The sequence below is a fragment of the Clavelina lepadiformis genome, chromosome 5 (genome assembly GCF_947623445.1).
Source record: "Clavelina lepadiformis chromosome 5, kaClaLepa1.1, whole genome shotgun sequence".
Classification (NCBI taxonomy): domain Eukaryota; kingdom Metazoa; phylum Chordata; class Ascidiacea; order Aplousobranchia; family Clavelinidae; genus Clavelina; species Clavelina lepadiformis.
The window spans coordinates 18,264,109-18,283,182 of NC_135244.1; the positions used below are offsets into that span (position 1 = coordinate 18,264,109).

Below are 19,074 nucleotides of genomic sequence, written 5' to 3' on the forward strand. Positions count from 1 at the left end.
AAGGTCAAAAATTTAGCCCCTCCAAATGACTTCTAAGTTATGTTTTTGATTTATAAATACCCCTTACAAAAGAGAAGAGTTTGCTATCATTGCAAAAAAAAACCGTAAAACGCTTTGCAAGGTGTTTAAAGTGATGTTTTCTTCCATTTGAATGTAATTTGAAACTTCAATTTAACTCATTCCAATCCAAGTTAATCCATTTGAAAGTAATTTCCATACGAAACTTTAGCTTTTACCGAAACATTTTTGTATGATCGCTGCTGTTTTTTGATACACATCGGTAAATAGTATACGCATGAACACCTATAACAGGGGTCGGGAACCTTTTTGGCTAAGGGAGCCATGAAAGCTACATATTTTTAATTGTATTTCCGTGAGAGCCATATAATATTTTTCAACAATTAATGCAACTAACGTGTGCATTTTTAAGCAAAACCAACAACTTTAGACTACGGTAAATGCCTGAATTTACTCTTTAATAACATGTTTCTTACTGTTAATGCGACTTAAAATTACAGAAAAAGTTTTATTCGTAACAATCGAGCTAAGAAATGCCAGCTTAGATTTATCTGCGAGCCAGATGCCGTCATGAAAAGAGCCACATCTGGCTCGCGAGCCATAGGTTCCCGACCTCTGACCTATAACATACTGAACACCTTGCAGATCACATGAAGGTTGTATCGCTTCACCAAAGTATAAATCGCAGGTATCACTTACTTGTCTGCTACTTACTCTTCGTTTGTCTGCTTATTGCATACTTGTCAAACTCCCGGCCCGCGGTCCACATCCGGCCCGCTTTACATTAAAACTTGGCCCGCAATGCTATTTTATACATAGAACTATTTCTGGCCCGCGAGATCATTGTATAGTAAAACTTACTTTTTTCAAGCAAGAAACAAGATTATAAGAAATCGTAAAATACAGCAGCACAGCAGTTGCCCCACAATACGACAGAATAAATCGATTTATTCTAACGCTTGTAATCTGGGCTGCTTTTTTCTTTATTGTTTGTTAATTCTTTAATGCTTTTCCAAAGAGAAAAATGAAACATACCGATGTAAGAGAAGAATAATCAAAAATAGCCCAGTCAAAAATCGTCAAAAACATCAAAAATTTGGTGTTGTTTCGCTGCCTGTTCCAACTCATGTTTCTTGTCACGAAATGTTCAATCAAGTTTTATCCTTGACCGGCCCGCGGCGTTAAATAAGTTTTGAGTTTTGGCCCCTGGTGCGATTGAGTTTGACACCCCTGGCTTATTGGCAAAAGGTTTTCTAAAAAAACAAAAGTTAACACGACCATATAAGGCAGTGGTTCCCAACCGCGGCTCCAAGGTAGCTTTCTTGCGGCTCTCAATGACCCCTGAAAATCCCCCAAAAAAATAAAAAATCTAATTGTAATAATTAGGGCGATTATTTTTTGACTTGTCAAAAAAAGTCAAAAATTGGTCAAAATTTATAGCGTTAGGTCAAAATTATTTACAAATTTTTTATTTTACATTTTACAGTTACACCTTGTAGCCTACTTTATATTGTTGTGAATGGTCCATTGTCTACTTATTGTGAATCATAAACCGCCTCCTGAATCCTAAACCACAATTGCGCCTCGCTTTGACAAAGTTGTTAAAGCTCAAAGCCAATGCCAAGTTGGACATTAAATTTATTTGTGTTATTTTTCCTGTTAGTGTTGCTATTCGTTGGTACATGATTTCATGCTTTAAAATTTTCGTTATAATTACTTGAGTGTTTTCATGCGGCTCCATACGTACTATGAAGTTTGAAATTCGGCCCCGACACCAAAAAAGGTTGGGAACCACTGATATAAGGGATCAATCTAAATACTAAAATGTAAGCTGGTGTAGCTAATGCGTAACTTAGTACAGTTTCTTCATTTTTGTTACTTATTACCATTTCTTAAATTAATTACCGTAGCAACTAGATTAGTTACAGTAGCCATATTTTGGTAGAGTAAGTAGCTATACATCAATTATATTATGACCTGCACTTGTTTAGCTATAGAATGGTTCGTTGGGCGAAATTGATAAAGATCTATCCCTTATTTCAAGCGCTCAGTGCCGATATATAACCACAAGTTGAGATATTCTGTGGTCTTGAAACAGACTTTCTTTGATATCTGATTGTGATAAATGATTCAATTCTCCACGAGGCTTCTCATTTTGATAGAGCATGAAAGGTAGCAATAACGCTATGTGCAAGACAAACAATTTAATAACTCGCTTTACACAACCAAGTCTCTTGATAGTATTGCAATATGCTGTATTAACGAAAGGATATTGTTCATTTGGATAAGCAGTTCATCTCAGTGCGTATAAGACGCACGCATCAGTAACTTCATCGGTTTTACAAAACGGTTGCAAAAATGTTCAAAGAAAAGCGCTAATGTGCGAACGAGACACACAACGCACGAAACTCGACCCTCGTAAGCGTTAATGGGCGTGCATCGTGCAGCTTATCTAAAACGTCAGTAAAACCGGCAAAGGATTAGCAGAAGACTTCGGCAAGAAAAATAATAGAAAAAAGTGCGTCGGTAAAGCTTTTAACCAAGAGTAGCCAAGCAAAAATAACAAAAACAGCTACGAAATCGTGGTTAACTCTATGCACCAAGTGATCCGTATAGCGACAGGCTCCGAAAAAAGTTGATTTTCTACGTGATCAGCAAAACGTTTCAGATATGGCATTTTATCAGAAATAGACAGGTGTTACAGATCTCTTAATACTAGGTGTATGGGTCTTGGGAGAGATTTGTGGCGTTGTTTAAAGGAAAACCTATTTCCTTAACGAGCAGTTTGTATTTGAACTTCTCCCACCAATTATGGTGCTCAAGCTGTGTCGGTGTAAGTCGGCGTGACGCTATTACAGACGTCGCATAAGTTGATAGGGAAGGTTGCGGTTTTGTCGAAGAACAGGGCCTGTTTTTAACGGACTTCCTTCCTATACCAAAGCCCACTTTCAAAGGTTAACAGTTGGTGAGAACACGTAAATATACTGCAGACGTAAAAGTCGAAAACTATAGCAAATTTAATTTAGAGTAGCCGGTAGTATCAACTGAAACTAAACATTTTTGAGTCGGTTAGCAAATGAAGGAACGCATTTTACTTTTGCAATTTTTGTGCTAATACATGTTCTGTATTAACACATTTTATTAAGCTTTTATAATATGACCTCAAAACGTACTTGATTAATTATATCGAGAATTCGATTTTTAGTTTTTGTCGTCCAGGCTGATATAATAAAAATAACTAATTGGTTCAAAATGAAGATAATTGTAGCCGGGTTTTCAAAAACTGGCACAAAATCGCTGGCAATCGCCCTGATCCGACTTGGATACAAGGTCTACGACATGTTGGAACATTTCGGTTACCATGGCGAAGAGTGGGAAAAGATCCTTGTGACGGGAGGAAGTGCAGAGGACTTCCGGAAGATGTATAAAGATGTGGATGCGGTACTGGACGTACCAGCGTTTTGTTTTTGGGAACAAATTCACGAAGCTTTTCCCGATGCAAAGGTAAATGATCGCATGATTTATTAATAGCTTTAAGCGCGCAAGTTCGTATATAGATGTATTTTTGTGTAGTGAAAGAATGCGCCATTTCCTTTAGATTATTCTAACAATGCGGGACGAGGACGACTGGTACCGAAGTTGGCATAAACAAACGAGTAGTGTCAACGTTGACTCATTTTTCAAGTTGATGAAAATCATCTCACCAAGTGGGAGACGACTTTTTCAGCACATGAAAGCTTTTTGTAAGTGAAAATAGCTATACATGGAAAATCTGTCTATCAAGTATTCAACCTCTACACGAACTTTCAAAAACTAGCCAGTTCTAGAATTGAACCAATCGTGCCAACCTTCGAGTGTATGCTAGAAATAATTATATGGTTTTTCTTTCCTTTGTTTTTTGAAATTGTTTGTGTAAGTATAAACTACAGTATATAGGGTGCATATACCGATGTTTGCCAACAATCAATATATGGCGTATATATGGCGTGCTTCACGTCATATCAACTTAACATTTGGTTTACATAAATTGTATATCGATTGATTTTTATTGTCTGTGAACACTGTTATTATATGTTTGTGGTATGAGCTCGCACCAGTAGGTAGTAGTTTTAGCACTTCTAACTCTTTAAATGCTTTCTTTTTTGACACTCGAGTCAAGTGGTATGACCTTAAGACTGTTTTCAAAAGTGTTCTTCACTAAAATTTGAAAGTGTGCGGCTGCTGAGACGGTCAAAGCAAATGATTACTGCTTTAAACAGAAGAAAATGCGCAAAATACTGGTTTTACTGCTTTAAAAGTTAAATTGTTATTAAAAATTCTTCGTTTAAGGTCCCCCTGCGTATGGATTTGAACTTAGATCAGCCTGGCGTCACACACCGATCAATGAGATGGTCTTGAAAATGAAATACCGACAACATTACGAATATGTTCTCAAGGTATGGACTTTGATTTAAGATAAACGGCTTATACAGAGGATTAATATAAGCTATGAAAATTCCACAAATTGCAATTCACAATTTAAATAAAGACACTTCATGTCTTTTGCAGCACGCTCCAGAAGACAAACTTTTAACATATAGCATTCGTGATGGCTGGGCGCCGTTGTGCCAGTTTTTGGGCAGACCAATTCCCGACAGCCCCTTTCCTCATGAAAATGTCGGAGGAGAAGTGATAAAGTTATTTATCCAAAACAATCCCATAATGCAGAGAATTGTAAAGGAGACTTTTGTCTCGCTCGGTGTTATATTGCTTTTGATTCTGTTTGCCGTCTATTGCTATATTTGCGTTTAATTTTTTTTCTATAGCATGCATGTATGCGCACACATTTTTTCATGCGTAGCCAACCTTTTTCGTCTCAGTTCTACATCAGCAAAACTTCATGTTACAAAGTGTAAATACGTGAATTGACATGAGACGTGCTTCAAAAAGGGTGTACACACTTCAACTTAAGTGCTAAATACTGGATATGGCTAAAATTGCTGGCTTGTATACTGCACTTTTCCGTCTCATTTCTTAATTTTTCTTCGTGTTTGTTCGTGTTTTCTGTAATAAATTGCATGTTACATTTGCACTATTAAACGAACGCCCCGCCTGCGTTCTTCCGACCACCGTCAGGCACGAAGCGCGTTTACCGTCAAGGAAAAGGTATTTAGGGCCAATTAGTGGCGGCTTCAAACAAGAAATCATAACTGGACATTAAACGTCGGTGGTTATGTAATTAAGTTCTGCAGCCACAGTTCTGGAGACAAAATAAAACGGAGGCTTTAAAACACCGCCGGAATACCCGTTAGCTTTGCAAACGACTGGAACTGAAACGTTTTCGCCTTCATCTCATTATATAGAAAGCGTTTTAATTAGATATTAACTGCAAAAAATAAATTAATAGAAAATATTTGAAACGCTGATATAGGGGAGACCGGGGTTAGTTGGACAGCGGGGTTAGTTGAAAAATCGCAGTTTTAGTACTCCCCGAACATCTTTGTAAATCTTTACTGCCCCTTAGTGATTGATAACGATGTTATCTATTCGCCATGTTAATTTTATTGGTCTCAGAGCAGAAGCATAAAAGTGGCACACGTTTTTCTGTTTTTTACACTTTGAACTAAAATTCGAGCTTGTTGGTAAATATAGTGTAACATAGTGCTCTAGAGAGACTATTGAAAGTTCATTAGTCTACATTGACCGTAGATGCCATGGTACCAGAAAAGGCGCAGAGGCAATTAAATTACCTGGTTTAGTGGCTACATAAAAAGTAAGTTTTCTCTCCCATGTGCATACGGGGTTAGTTGGAAAATTTTGAATGGGGTTAGTTGGAATATGTAAAATCATATGAGTAAAAATTTATTTTATTAATGCTTGATGGAATTCATATTTTTTACTTATACAACCTCGTACAGTTAAGTTGGAACTTGTTATTTGATACAGATCGATAAATAGGCCTATCTACACTTTTTAATTGAAAGTATGCGCGAGTATAAACGCAAAACTCAACGTGGATCTACGCGGATCAACGAAACGCTGTCAGCAGAAATTTGTCTTCCCTGTTGACTTGTCGGGCTACAAACCACAATAGATTGATTGACATTCAAAGAACAGACACTTTTGAATACTGTATATAACAAATTGATATATTTTCCAACTAACCCCGTGTGGTTTTCCAACAAACCCCGGCTTCGGGGTTAGTTGAAAAATGTGACTGATGTCTGAAAAAATAAAGTTTGTGCGTAAACCTGTAACAATTTCTGGTCAGTCTTTTGTAATAAGTTGTAGACCAGCGTAGTCATTATGCCAGACTAGATAAATGTTTCGAAGATCATTCTGAATTTTGGTGGTTTAAATTTTCCTAAAATTTTATCCAACTAACCCCGGTCTCCCCTACTGTAGGCTTATACTCACTTAACGTAAGTTAGTCTAACTGTCGGTGTTGCTTTTTTAAAAAATAACCATTACTGGAGCAGATTGTGTCATCAAGAATTGACGCATTTTGCTCAACATTGAAGAGTACTTGGAATAGTGCAATCGACCAATCAAAACGGTCTAGGAAATGTGTTGACCAAAATGTTTCTGATAAAAACATTATACGTCTTAGGTTTTCTTTCACGGCAAACTGTTTTCCGAGTGCCAGCACATATATAATCAGAGCAGAAATGTCTTAACGTAATTATCTTTTTCACCACAAGAACTTACAGTTCCAAAACACGATGAATCCGTTTAGACATTTGGCATGTGGGTGACTGCGACAAAATTTTACCGTATTGTTTTCACAGTGTTGTGGAAATATGTCAAAAACTCATGCAAACCCGAGTTTTTGACCGTAAAGCTTGTACTAGTCCTAACCTATGTATATGAAGTCAAAATTAAACTAACTAAAAAACTAACTTATAAAGGTAGAAAGGTCTCTAGACGTAGTCTTGGTCACATTCAAAGACTATGTTCTCGCTATACGTATATATTTCCTAATTAATGTGATTACAGAAACTATTTCACAAAGAGATTTTCAAGACTATACAGAACTCGCCTAAGTTGTCGCCTAACGCTTGGTGTGGGCGGAAATCAAGTCCTATCAAGTTCGGCTAAGTCGTCTTCGCCTAACTCGTCTACTCGCTTAACTCGTCATCGTTCTTTTTACTATGACCAAAATATTTCGCATAAGTAGTCAGCATTTTAAAACACTTTGTCAGTGTGATTACAAGGCAAACTGAACCTGCTACGACTACACGACAGCTGTATCGCCCAGCTGTCTGCGATCCTTGTTAATGTAACACAACCTCATTGCACGTCACAATGTATATTAGTGTACGTATGAGTATTTAGATCATATTTCGTGTTTTGTTCCAGACCATCTTCAATGTAAAGAGTTAACAAACCAGCACCTATGTACAACTAATTTGCTTTAAATTACACCGTTGAATGTTAATTAACGTTTAATTTTACTCTTTAGAAACTTCTTCACAAAGAACTCTAACAAAACATGGCCCCCCTGTACAAACCCTATTTCTGGCCATAGGTCGTTTTACATGGTTATTTCGTTCCATTTATTTATCGAATTTCTTTCTTAGCGACTACTTATCAGCTATAACCCACAGAAAAAGATATCTAACAGGCAATTTCATGCGACGTTTCCAAATCATTGTATTTTCGCACTTCGCTCATTTTGGGCTGGTTGAACAAACATGGGAATTTTGGACACAGTTTTTAACAAAATTTGAGCCCCCTAACTCAACGCAATCCTAAATACGCCAATGATCTCAGGTTTATTATTTATTATTTGATGATAGCACAGCTATAACGATTAAGGTAATATTAAAAATAAACTGGTTGAAAAAAGTCGGTTTAGCAATGGGATTAACCACTCGCCTGAGCGAAAAATTAAAAAAATCGACTAAACCCGGAGAGAAAAAAGCGTGAAAGGAAATAGGGCTAATAATAGAGCGTAATTCTGTACCATAAATCCTACGGTGAGTAGAAGAGGTTTTCTATTGCCACGGGCGTTGTGACGTTGAGGTTCGGCATGAGTCAGCGTGAGTCTTTCGCTTGAAAATATCTGAGATATCCTTATCTATATAGGGTTCATGGTTCAAGGTTCATGGAATACTTACAAAGGTTACAAACTTACCCTAGAAATAAGAAAACAATATTTACAAACGTACCGGCAATACAAGGTCTGTTTTACTCCGCTCATGGCCCAGAAAATTTTATGTAAAAATTGTTCAATATAGGAATTTCCTCAAACAAAAAAACGTTGAAAACATTAAATTCATAGCGCGGAAGAAAGTTAAAACATATTTTGTATAATATTAATGAAAGTATGACACCAGTAAACATTCTTAATAGTATTTTCTATCTTATTTAGTTATAAAAACAGGATTGTACTACAAAAAGTTGCCAGTATGCCAGATTTTGGTCATCATAAGTGTAGACAACGGTTCTGAAGCCAAATTTGCAGTTTTCATGATACTGAAAATTTTTATATACAACACACGATGAACACAAAGTGATAAAAAAATATTACAAAGCTTTCGCTATACAAACTCAATCCGATAACACAACATATTGTTTTTAGAATTCGAACGGTGACCTCAGTTCTGATTTCGACAACTTTGCAACTTCCGTCTCTGTTCCTCTACTGCTTGTAGAAGATATTCCTTAATGTAGTAGACATAAGCTGTGGATGTAGCAAACAACTAATCGATAGAAACCTTCCTGTTTTCAAGAATCGTTTTTGTTTGTTTACTATGATGCAATAGGCTAGTGCTCGTAAGACCGTTTAGTTAAAAAGCTTGGGTTCGCACGAGCTCGAGCTTTTTTCATTTTTACACAACCCTGCTTGGGTGCTACTTGAGCAATCAGTCTGCTTCTAACTCTAATAGGTAACAGTTCACCGTCAGGAACAGGGAGAAATTGTGGATGGTATGTTAGGATAATCTATCGTACATTTCTTATTCCTGTTAAATCCTCTTTTCATGGAAGGCGTGAGACAAAAGTAACAATTGTTTACGTGATCTGTAAGTTCCTTCCAAACCATTGGCACTGCAAATGGCATTGCCTTTCTCTTCTTCTTCAGCCACTCATTAAGGGACGTCACACAGGAATTGCAGCATATGTGAGGAGCCCAAGGCATGTCCTCATCCTTGACCTTACAACAAAACTAGAGATGATAAGCGTTTCTTGTTCTAGTGGTCAAGGCGCGCTACTGTGAAGACACGGTGAACTCCCCACAGATGTAAGAAAAGTTAGGTATCTGCAGAATTTACGCAAACACGAAGCATTTTTAAAATATACTGGAGGCTACTTTAAAAGATTATTGTAGTTAAAAGAGCTCAATTCTTAAAAAAGCATAAAGTAAGAGTTTTCGGATACTCTGTAACTGAAATAGACAGTTACTTTGCAGTTTATCGGTACCTGGAAGAACGATTTTTTTAGGAGTCTAATTTAAGCAAGTTTTTGCTTGCTATCGTCACCTACTGTGCGAGACCACCATCTGCGCAAAAACTGAGAGCAACAAGATTCTGGCAAGGACTAACAAGTAGCAACACTATGTCACACAAAAACCTGCAACAAGAATAGAATGAGGTAACTTAAAGATATAACACCAGAACAGTGCTGAGGAGTTGCGTTGCACAGTGAAACAAGTGGCTTGCCGGTTGGCATTGAGCCAAGATTGTGCCTGATACAGTCTCTGTTTTTGTTTTTTTTTGTTCCACGTCGTATTTTACTATCATGCAAATGAACTTAGGCTTCACTAATATTTAAGCGCTGTAAGTGGTACAAATCAGCAAAGTCTTTTCGCAGCGCTTGTAGGCTACTATCTCGGTATAAGCTCTTCCACACAAATTTAATTTATATCGGTTGCAGAAAAGTTTCTCATCAGTAGTCTACAGGTGGTTTTTCTGTCTATTAATATACTTGTATTATCGTAATAATATGTATGAACTCACTTCCCTCAAGTATCTTGAAAACTAGAGCTAACAGACAATTTTAACCCATATCAGCACATGCGTTGACATTTTGTCAACATCGATTTTTTGTGTGACATTGCTCTCGTCCCTTATGCACTAGCTCAGCAACATCCAATGACGAAGGAGAACTTCTGAGTAGCTTACTGCTGTAGCGATTTCAAAACGTTAAATTGTTTCCACAATGAGTTATTTGCGTTTTAACTTAATCGGCACATCAGTTGACAAAATGTCAATAATCAGAAACAATAGGAGTTTGGAATTTAAAGCCACTACACAGTAGCTAGCTATTATCACAAAGTGATAACCGGGGACTTACAGGAAAGTTGCACGTGTATTTAGTGAATCACTGTCTGACTAGAAGGAGTTGGATTGCCAGTTGATATAACTCAGAAGAAAAATACTGTCTAAGCAGTTGTGTCGGAAACGTTTGCCTTAGCTCTAACTAGCTCTTACAAGATAGCCTACTTTACATGAAATACTAACTATTTGTAAATGAAAGGTTGTTTCGGTTAATTACAGTAAGGTGTAAATTTATTGAGGAACAGACAGAGAAGATTTTCATTTCAAGAGGCCCTAAGACAACTGCAAATAACTTCTGATGATGTTGATAGCGACTCTAATGCTGAGGCTACAAGTAGTAGTGAATGTGAGTCCATACCAGATGTTGATGAACTGCCTTTGGAAGAGGAGGAACTGTCCGATATAGATGTCTTTGAGGAAGAAATTGAAGATGACGAGACTGGTAGTGATGCAGATCAAGAATCTAATGATGGTTCCTTAGGATGAAGATCTAGTACCAATAACAGCTGGCAATGCAACCTATTATGCAAATACGTTTCCAGGCAGGCTCAGAAGAAGAAATATATTGATGCAACAGCTTCGGATTGATGCTGCTTCCTGAACTTGAAGTGGATGCCTTCAAATTATTTTATCGGCCTGAAATTATACTTCAGATAGTACGTGAGACGAACAGAAAAGCAAGAGACGTGTGACACGAATGTAAGCTGTTGCCTAATTCTGTACACAAAAACTTCACGATTGAAGAAGTTGTGGCAGGTCTTGCAACTATGATACGTGCTGGCTTGGACAGAGATAACTTCACCGATTTACGTCGATTGTGGGATCCTCTTGATAGTAGGCCATTTTATAGAGTGGTTATGGCACTAAATCGATTCAAATTTCTGCTACGATGCATGCGTTTTGATAACTATCGCAATAGACCAGAAAGAGAAAGGAACGACAGGTTAGCTGCTATTCGAGAGGTATGGGTAGCATTCAACAGTAATCTGCGCAACGTCTACATTCCTAAGGAAGCATTGACTGTGGATGAACAACTGGTCGGATATCGAGGCAAAATTCCTGGAAGAACATAGCCTACATGCCATCGAAACCAAGGAAATATGGTGTAAAGTTCTTTTGGCTGTGTGAAGCCACATCAGGTTTTGCTCTAAATGGCATTAGGCCTATTTATTCCGGAAGAGAAGCCGACTCGGCTCCTCACAGAAATCTTGCAAATGATATAGTGATGAACCTGTGTTCCGTTTACTTTTGTACTGGTCGTGACATATACGTTGACAGATATTTTACATCTCATGGTCTGGTTCGCAATCTTTTGCTTCAAAATTTTACATTGGTAGGAACAGTAGCCTAATGGCTAATCGCCGTGAAGTTCCATCGCAGCTCAAATCAGCAAGGGGAAGAGAGGTGGAAAGTACTGAAGCGTTGTATGACCATTTGAACAACATTCTGCTATTGTCATATGTACCAAAACGAAACAGGAATGTCCTCATGATGTCTACTTCACACTCTTCTGTTTCCATCACTGACTCTCACAGGAAACCTACAGTTATCATGGATTATAACAAGCATAAAGGTGGAGTTGAGTGGAATGCTGAACAATTTGTTGTAGTGCTCCACGTTTCTTCGTTTTTGTGTTTGAAATATACGTGGCAAAACTTCGCTTGTTAAGATTTCTTTGCGTTTTATCTGAGAGCTAGTAAGCTAAAACTATGTCCTGGGTAGGAAGCAGACCTCCCAATTAGGTCTCAAGATCAAATCATCTAAAATAACAACTTCACTTTGAGACCAGCGCATTTGTATCGAAAAACACAAGGAAATGCCATGTTGACAATTTGTCAACATCTGTGCCGTTTAAGCTACCTAAAATCCCTGTGCTGAATGCTGATAAGGGTTAAGAGTCATTTTCGGATTCAGCGCCCCAACATTAGTAATATGCAGCTACTTTCATCCAAGAAACAAATTTTGTGTTAACCAATTATAAATTAAAATTAGTCTGTCGTAATGTGCTAATTATCATAATTAGCCCTTATTCCTACGGATTTCTTGCGCAGATCTGATGATATTATAACGTTGTTAGTGTTCTATTTCGTTTGTTTAACAAGCGCCGTGCTATATCTTGACCGTGTTTAATATGCGCAACACATTTTCTATTACTTTTGAATTACGTCCTTCGTTACCCCAGCGCTCAATGCCCGTTTTCTATGTTAAGTCTGCAGAGCTTACTAAATGCAGAGTTATCTGTCTTAACTTATGTTATGTTAACTTAATTTACCTGTTGAATTATCTGACTCTATTGTTTCGTGCGGTTAGAATACTCTAACCTCTTCTCAGCCGAAAGGTTTTAACATTACAACAGAAATAGTTGACCAGAAAAGGTTTTTATTGTAGGTGCTGTACACTTTCTCAATATTATGCATAAATTATAATTAATCAAGAACATAGTAATACCACTGCTTATAAGATGTCTATTGAGTTGCAATCACCATGACTAGCGTAGAAAGCTCATCAGTCATTACTCATCAGCCTCTCTCTGTGTGTGTCTCTGTGTCTCTTTCCGCTCGCTGGTAGAAGTGCGAGCTTATAAAATGTGAAGCAATGGAAGTTTCATGCAGTTGAAGTTGACACGTAGATAAATGATCAGTATAAAGTTAAGAAGCGGGCATTTGCAATAAAGATTTCTTATCAGCACAGGTGCTGTAAACAACGTGGGAACGTACTAAAGGGAGTGTTCACACGAAGTTATTCAGAGCAAGTTTCCAAATATCAAACCACAGTTGAAGTTTTATCAAAAAACAAGTTTATAAACTTCAATCAGTAACTAGAAAACACTTTTCCAAGAAATGATGTAATGGTATTAAAAATGCCACCCAGGCCGCTACAAGTCTAGCATTGGCAGTCATAGGCTACTGTATGGTTGTCTGTTTTGTGCTCTGAAAACAGTAACCGTTTCGTTGTGAATCAATAATATAATTATGTTCAAGAACGCTGTCTGTTTGGTTATTTTACTGCGATGCTCAACTAGTCTATCAGTGGTTAACGTACACGCATATCAATGGAGCCAGATTAACGAACTATCGATCAATAATATAATTAATAACAACCAAGAATCATAGTAACCACACTGCTTAGTTGGCACAGTAAATTAAAAAACGGCAAAAAATTTTGCAAAATACATGTGTTAGCCTAGTACAGCCATGTCCCATTGTTTTGCAGTAGCATTAGTACAAAAACTGTAGTCACTTAAAAACCGGGCACCCATTTAACTAAATTTTGCGCGCATAAGTTGAAATCTGGGTGCTATGGTACCTGAGCACCCATTAAAATTGATCGCTGCTTATATAGGCTGGAGTGAGTATAGTCATGTTGGTAGCCTCTGGTTATAGTTGACAAACAAACTGATTTTGCGGCTCACTGGTATTTGTAGATTTCCGCAAGTGACTCTTTCATTGAACAAGTTTGCCCACCCCTGGTATATAAGATACATGTAGTTGAATAAAACTTGTATTGTTAGGATATGACATTACTGTACTAGCCTATATGAAAGCATAGTAGGTTATACTATTATAACATTTTGATATTTTAAAATATTCCAATAAATTGGATCAAATAGATACATAGCTTGTTTAGTTTATGTAAGTGGTGACACTTTTTTGATTCGCATTATGTTTTAAGTAAAATAAATTCAGCAGCATCGTAAATTGCTTACCAATTTTTATTTTTGTATTTTTTGTGAACAAGCTCGTTTACCAGTATTATGAAAAAGATTTATTTCGTGGCTTTTAAAACAAAACAAAATTGTTAGTAAATAAAATAATATGCGCATATGCTGTGGTTTTGTCTGAAATCTTCCGGCACCCTTGACTGATTTTACGGCAACCCAGTTTGTAAAAATTAGTACATGTGATTCCACTAAAATAATGGCACTTTTATGAATGATGTTTGTATATAGGCACTATACGAAAAATTGAAGAATTAAATTACAAAAGATTATTTATATAAGCTCGTATATACAAACTGATAGACCAAAACGGTTGTCATTGATAACTTTTGATTGTTGAATATTCTGCACCTCCTACAATTGACAAAGGCTATATCCTAGCAATTACCGTAATGGCATATTGTTTAACTATTAACTAGTTTAAGATTAAAGCATTAAATTGCAAAATGTATACCTTCTACATTATGCATGATGCAGTGATAACAACTTTTTGCAATATGATTAGTTGGCAGGATGAAGCCCGTTAGTAGTAAAAACAGTAATGTGGTTATTACTGGGGTGCTTGTACTTAATTTATGCTGTTCTGTGTGTATTGTGTTTCTTAACAAATGGCTCTATTCGATGATAAACTTTCCCAACATGACTCTTACATGCATTCACTTCCTTGCTACCTCTCTGGGACTGTTTACCTGCCAAATGTTGGGAGTGTTCACACCAATAAAACTGCCATTGTTGCAGATACTTCCTCTTGCAGTTACCTTCTGTGGCTTTGTTGTTTTCACAAATTTGTCGCTGCAGAGCAACACTGTTGGCACTTATCAGCTTGCCAAAGTGTTAACAACACCTGTCATTATATTGATACAGTCAAACTTCTACGACAAGCATTTTTCTAACAGCATCAAAGCAACATTGGTATGTTTAGAATAACGCATTTTGTTAGTAAATGTTTGCTTTGTAAACTTGGTCTAGATGTGATATATATATATCCATGCTATCTGGCTACATCTTTAATTTCAATTTTTACTACTAGTAACCTATTCCACAGATAGTATGCCGGTAAGCTCTTTGGTTTGTTGATTTGTTATTTGGGTAAAATTGAAAAGTGTTTTAAATTTATATTAATATTAACTTATTTTGTATAATGCACACCATGATAGTCAGATATATATATATACTATATATCATTTTTTCAATTGTAGATTCCCATTTCTCTCGGAGTATTAATCAATTCCTATTATGACATTAAATTCAACGTTATGGGAACCATTTTTGCACTTGCTGGTGTTCTAGTTACATCCATGTATCAGATTGTGAGTAACGGTCAATTTGACCTAGATCAACACGAACGGTCTAGTTAATTTTATGATATAATGCTAAACTGTTGTTGTATATATAAGATATAAGTTGTTTAATCTTTAGGTGCAAATAAATATATCAAATTGCTTTTAAAATGTAATCTGGAAAAAACTGTTGTTGTCAAAATAATTTTGTATAAAAATATGTTGGGTCAGTGTTGTGTTCAGTCAAGATTCAGCTGACAGTTTGATTCACTTTTCATATCAATGCGATATAATTAAAATGTTAACACCTGTGTGTTATAGAGCTCACTTTATTTATCAGTGATACAGTAATATGAAGCATTACCAATATGTTTTTAGTTTATTATACGTGGATAATAAAAGTATTTACTATTACTAGACATTATCATATAAATCGTTATACTATAATAGAATTCCTATTTTATACTGTATATTGTGTTTTTAACTAAGATACATTCATGTAAACTTATATTTATAAAATAATGCATTTAGGCACATTGTAAATACATTTTAGCATATACACAGTAACAAGTTAAATTTTTGGTTTGCCTGCTCTTAAGCAATCATGAAAGTATCATAGTTTTTAGGTAAATATGCATAATACTTACAACTGTCGCAAGTATTATGTAAAATTGTATAAAATTGATTTGTACAGTTAGTGGGAAGCAAACAAGAAGACCTCAAAGCCAACTCTATGCAACTTCTTCTCTATCAAGCCCCTATGTCATCTATTTTACTTATGATCTTCATTCCATTTTTTGAACCAGTTTTTACTCTTAATGGGATATTTAATGGAGACTGGAGCATGAGTAAATTGTCTTTCATTTTTTGTAACATCAAGTATTTTGTGGTGGTGGATGATTTTGTGTCTAATAGTAACCATATACTATACTCATTTAAACATTTATGGAAGATACCATATATTGTATATAAAATATTTCTCTACACAGATATACATACATTTAAGGTATATCAAACAAAATTTGTATAACTTCAGGTGTCTATGGTCTAGTTGCATTGTCAGCAATTGTTGCTTTCATGATTAATTTGACAATATTTTGGATCATTGGGAACACATCACCTGTTACTTATAACATGTTTGGACATTTTAAGTTCTGTGTTACATTGTTGGGTGGATATTTAATTTTTAAGGATCCAATCCAATTCAATCAGCTTATGGGAGTTCTCATCACATTGCTTGGCAAGTATCAAAAACATTTTAGTGACATTCTGCACATTTTGACAATGTGCTAGGCCAGTATACTAACTAGATGTCATAACAGTTAAAGTACACATAAATGAATATCAAATGTTTGTCAAAGGTGGTGAAAAATGCGCTGTGCTTTATATCGTTTATAAATGTTGTCTCCACTGAGAGCAAACGTCAAACGTTTAAATTCTGATAAGAAACCACCGAATACATTTTCATTAACGTGGTTGACATCTGTTAATTGTACCTTATTTTACAGGCATCATGTCTTACACCCACTTAAAACTTCAAAAATCTTCACACAGTGAAACCTCTTCCTCTAATGGTATTAAGCAAAAGATCAGTGTGTAATGTTGACTGGTGTCGTGCTTTATTCTCCATTTAATTGAAGGCCAGCTCACAAAGCTGAAATTGATGCAAGCAAGAGATTGGGATTTTCTGCTGTTAAATTTATACATTCTATTTTTTGCATATTCTTTGAATATGGTTTAAGTTTATAATCATGCTAGTTTATTATCATTACTATTTTTAGAAGCAATAACATCTTATCCTGCTAGTATCTTTCATAGTTGTTTTACGTACTTTTAGTTGCAATTTATTCCAGTTTCTATATTGCTCTACATTATGCATTTTGTGGAAAGCGCACATCATTGTTTATTACTTCCTTTTGAACACTTATCTAGCTACATGAAACCTAGGGAAACATTTATTTGTCAGTTGTGGTCAATAATGTAATTAATTATATTCATTTTTCAGAAACAAGTTATTGGTGCTTTCTGGTTTGTATGATCCTTAATTAGATCTTATGAGTGCCAATAGCATAGCAAGCATTCCACATTCACAAATTGAAACATACGGTGGTTAATAATTTTTGCTACATGTGGCTGTGCAAGTTTGTTTTCAATTTCAGTTCACACATTTTTACAATATGTTCATATCAGAAGCAGTTGTAAGTAATTGTTATATTAATTATTGACACATATTACAAAAAATATCGAAATAACTATAATTGACAAAAGTTAAGTTTGAATTTGTGACTTTGTTTTATACTTTTTTCTTCAAGGAGTACACAAGAAAAAGTATTTTGTAAAATGCTGTAGTAGTTCAAAAAGTGCTTAACTGCCATTTGTTTGTTTTTGATTACAACAGCTTGTTACATTTTTTTTATTTAGGGCTTCTCTCAGTGATGGTGTGAGAAATCAATCTTGTTTCCCTTATGCTCGTATATTGTTTCTTCATCAAATGTATTAGTGAAATGAATCGAATTTTTTTTTACTGTGCATAGCTCTGCTTATTGTTTTGATATATGCCTACTGAAAAAAATTATCTTTTAGTCAAACTGCATTGTTATAAACTGTTAAGCATTGGTGCTAGTTTATCAGTTTTGTGACAGGTGCCTCCAAAATATGCAAGTGTCTTTTAGGTAGGATTGGTCACCATTAGGATGAATAAGTCCGCTTCAAATCAATCGCTAGGTTTGAGGAGTCTTCTTTCTTCTGATCTGAACTAAGTAATTTAAATGATCATAGTGCTCAACTGGACAATCTGTTTATTTTGGTGGCACCTACTTCACAGACTTTTTTTATTTTCTATACTTAACGTTGGCATGAATATTTATATTTCAAAGTAACCAGCTTTTGTTGCCTCTTAAAAGACTTTAGATCATTATTGTTTTATATTTTTATGATGTGGCATTACTGCAGTAGTATATACTTAATAATCAAGCAGTTTATTTAACTTTACACTGTAGAAGCGAAGTAGTAATGTCAAATTGTTACAATTGCCTTAATATTTACATTACAGTATCGCAGCCCTTCAAATTTGTTTGATTTAGTTAACAGGGTAACATGGAAGTACATCCACTCCAGAAAAATCCTGTTTATCACATCTGATTTCAAAAAATCAAAAATTGGCAGTATTTCTGGTAACTGATTATAGTTGGGAGCTTGTTTTTTTTTTTTTTAGATAAATATTGCTATGGTTTAGGAAGTTAAATGAGTTTGGATTACTACTAACTAAATTCCCTAAATCCTTTACGTTTTTTTCAACATTGAAACTTTTACAAACTACAGTATTAATCGACATTTTTAAAGTCATTTACTTGGTAAAGACTGGCTCTTTATCACTTCAAATACATAAATGTACTTATCATAGTTTTGTCAGATAGTTACAGTTAGGGCTTTGGAGCCGGAGCCGTGCATTTTCAACGGAGCCGGAGCTCTACATGAAATTCAAATGGAGCTGGAGCCAGTTGTTTGAAAAAGAGCTACGGCTCTGATGTATTTCATAAAATGCTATGCTACTAGCCTACTACTATTGGATGAATTCACATAATTTAACAGCAACCCTTCACAAAATTAAGAATTGCTGGGGATTTGACAGCAGAGCAGTCACATGTTCATAGCTGCAACCGATGATACTGACTACTGACTGACCCATTGAGATAGATATTCCGAATTGGGTGTTCATTATTAAACCTCAGTTTTTCATGTAATGGAGCTGGAGCAGTGGTATCAATGAGCTCCGGAGCTGGAGTTAATTTATAATAAA

General features: G+C 35.7%; 2 protein-coding genes across 2 annotated transcripts; both read left to right on the top strand.

The window, feature by feature from the left end:
* The first annotated feature begins 3,188 nt into the window (after nucleotides 1-3,188).
* LOC143459529 (uncharacterized) lies at nucleotides 3,189-5,097 on the top strand. The gene is made up of 4 exons (XM_076956731.1): nucleotides 3,189-3,522; nucleotides 3,617-3,761; nucleotides 4,348-4,454; nucleotides 4,567-5,097. The coding sequence occupies exons 1-4, from the start codon at nucleotides 3,271-3,273 to the stop codon at nucleotides 4,807-4,809; spliced, it is 747 nt and encodes a 248-aa protein (XP_076812846.1). The 5' UTR covers nucleotides 3,189-3,270; the 3' UTR covers nucleotides 4,810-5,097.
* Nucleotides 5,098-12,815: 7,718 nt separating this feature from the next.
* Nucleotides 12,816-18,469, top strand: LOC143460215 (solute carrier family 35 member E3-like). Its single transcript, XM_076957645.1, has 5 exons — nucleotides 12,816-14,907; nucleotides 15,195-15,305; nucleotides 15,970-16,123; nucleotides 16,312-16,515; nucleotides 16,784-18,469. The coding sequence occupies exons 1-5, from the start codon at nucleotides 14,509-14,511 to the stop codon at nucleotides 16,873-16,875; spliced, it is 960 nt and encodes a 319-aa protein (XP_076813760.1). The 5' UTR covers nucleotides 12,816-14,508; the 3' UTR covers nucleotides 16,876-18,469.
* Nucleotides 18,470-19,074: the final 605 nt, after the last annotated feature.

Excerpts from the sequence above, each read along its gene's own strand:
- LOC143459529 (XM_076956731.1), top strand. The coding sequence starts at position 3,271 with ATGAAGATAATTGTAGCCGGGTTTTCAAAAACTGGCACAAAATCGCTG. Across the intron at positions 3,523-3,616 it reads AAGCTTTTCCCGATGCAAAG|ATTATTCTAACAATGCGGGA; the intron begins GTAAATGATCGC and ends CATTTCCTTTAG. Across the intron at positions 4,455-4,566 it reads ATTACGAATATGTTCTCAAG|CACGCTCCAGAAGACAAACT; the intron begins GTATGGACTTTG and ends TGTCTTTTGCAG.
- LOC143460215 (XM_076957645.1), top strand. The coding sequence starts at position 14,509 with ATGAAGCCCGTTAGTAGTAAAAACAGTAATGTGGTTATTACTGGGGTG. Across the intron at positions 15,306-15,969 it reads TTACATCCATGTATCAGATT|TTAGTGGGAAGCAAACAAGA; the intron begins GTGAGTAACGGT and ends TGATTTGTACAG. Across the intron at positions 16,124-16,311 it reads TAATGGAGACTGGAGCATGA|GTGTCTATGGTCTAGTTGCA; the intron begins GTAAATTGTCTT and ends GTATAACTTCAG.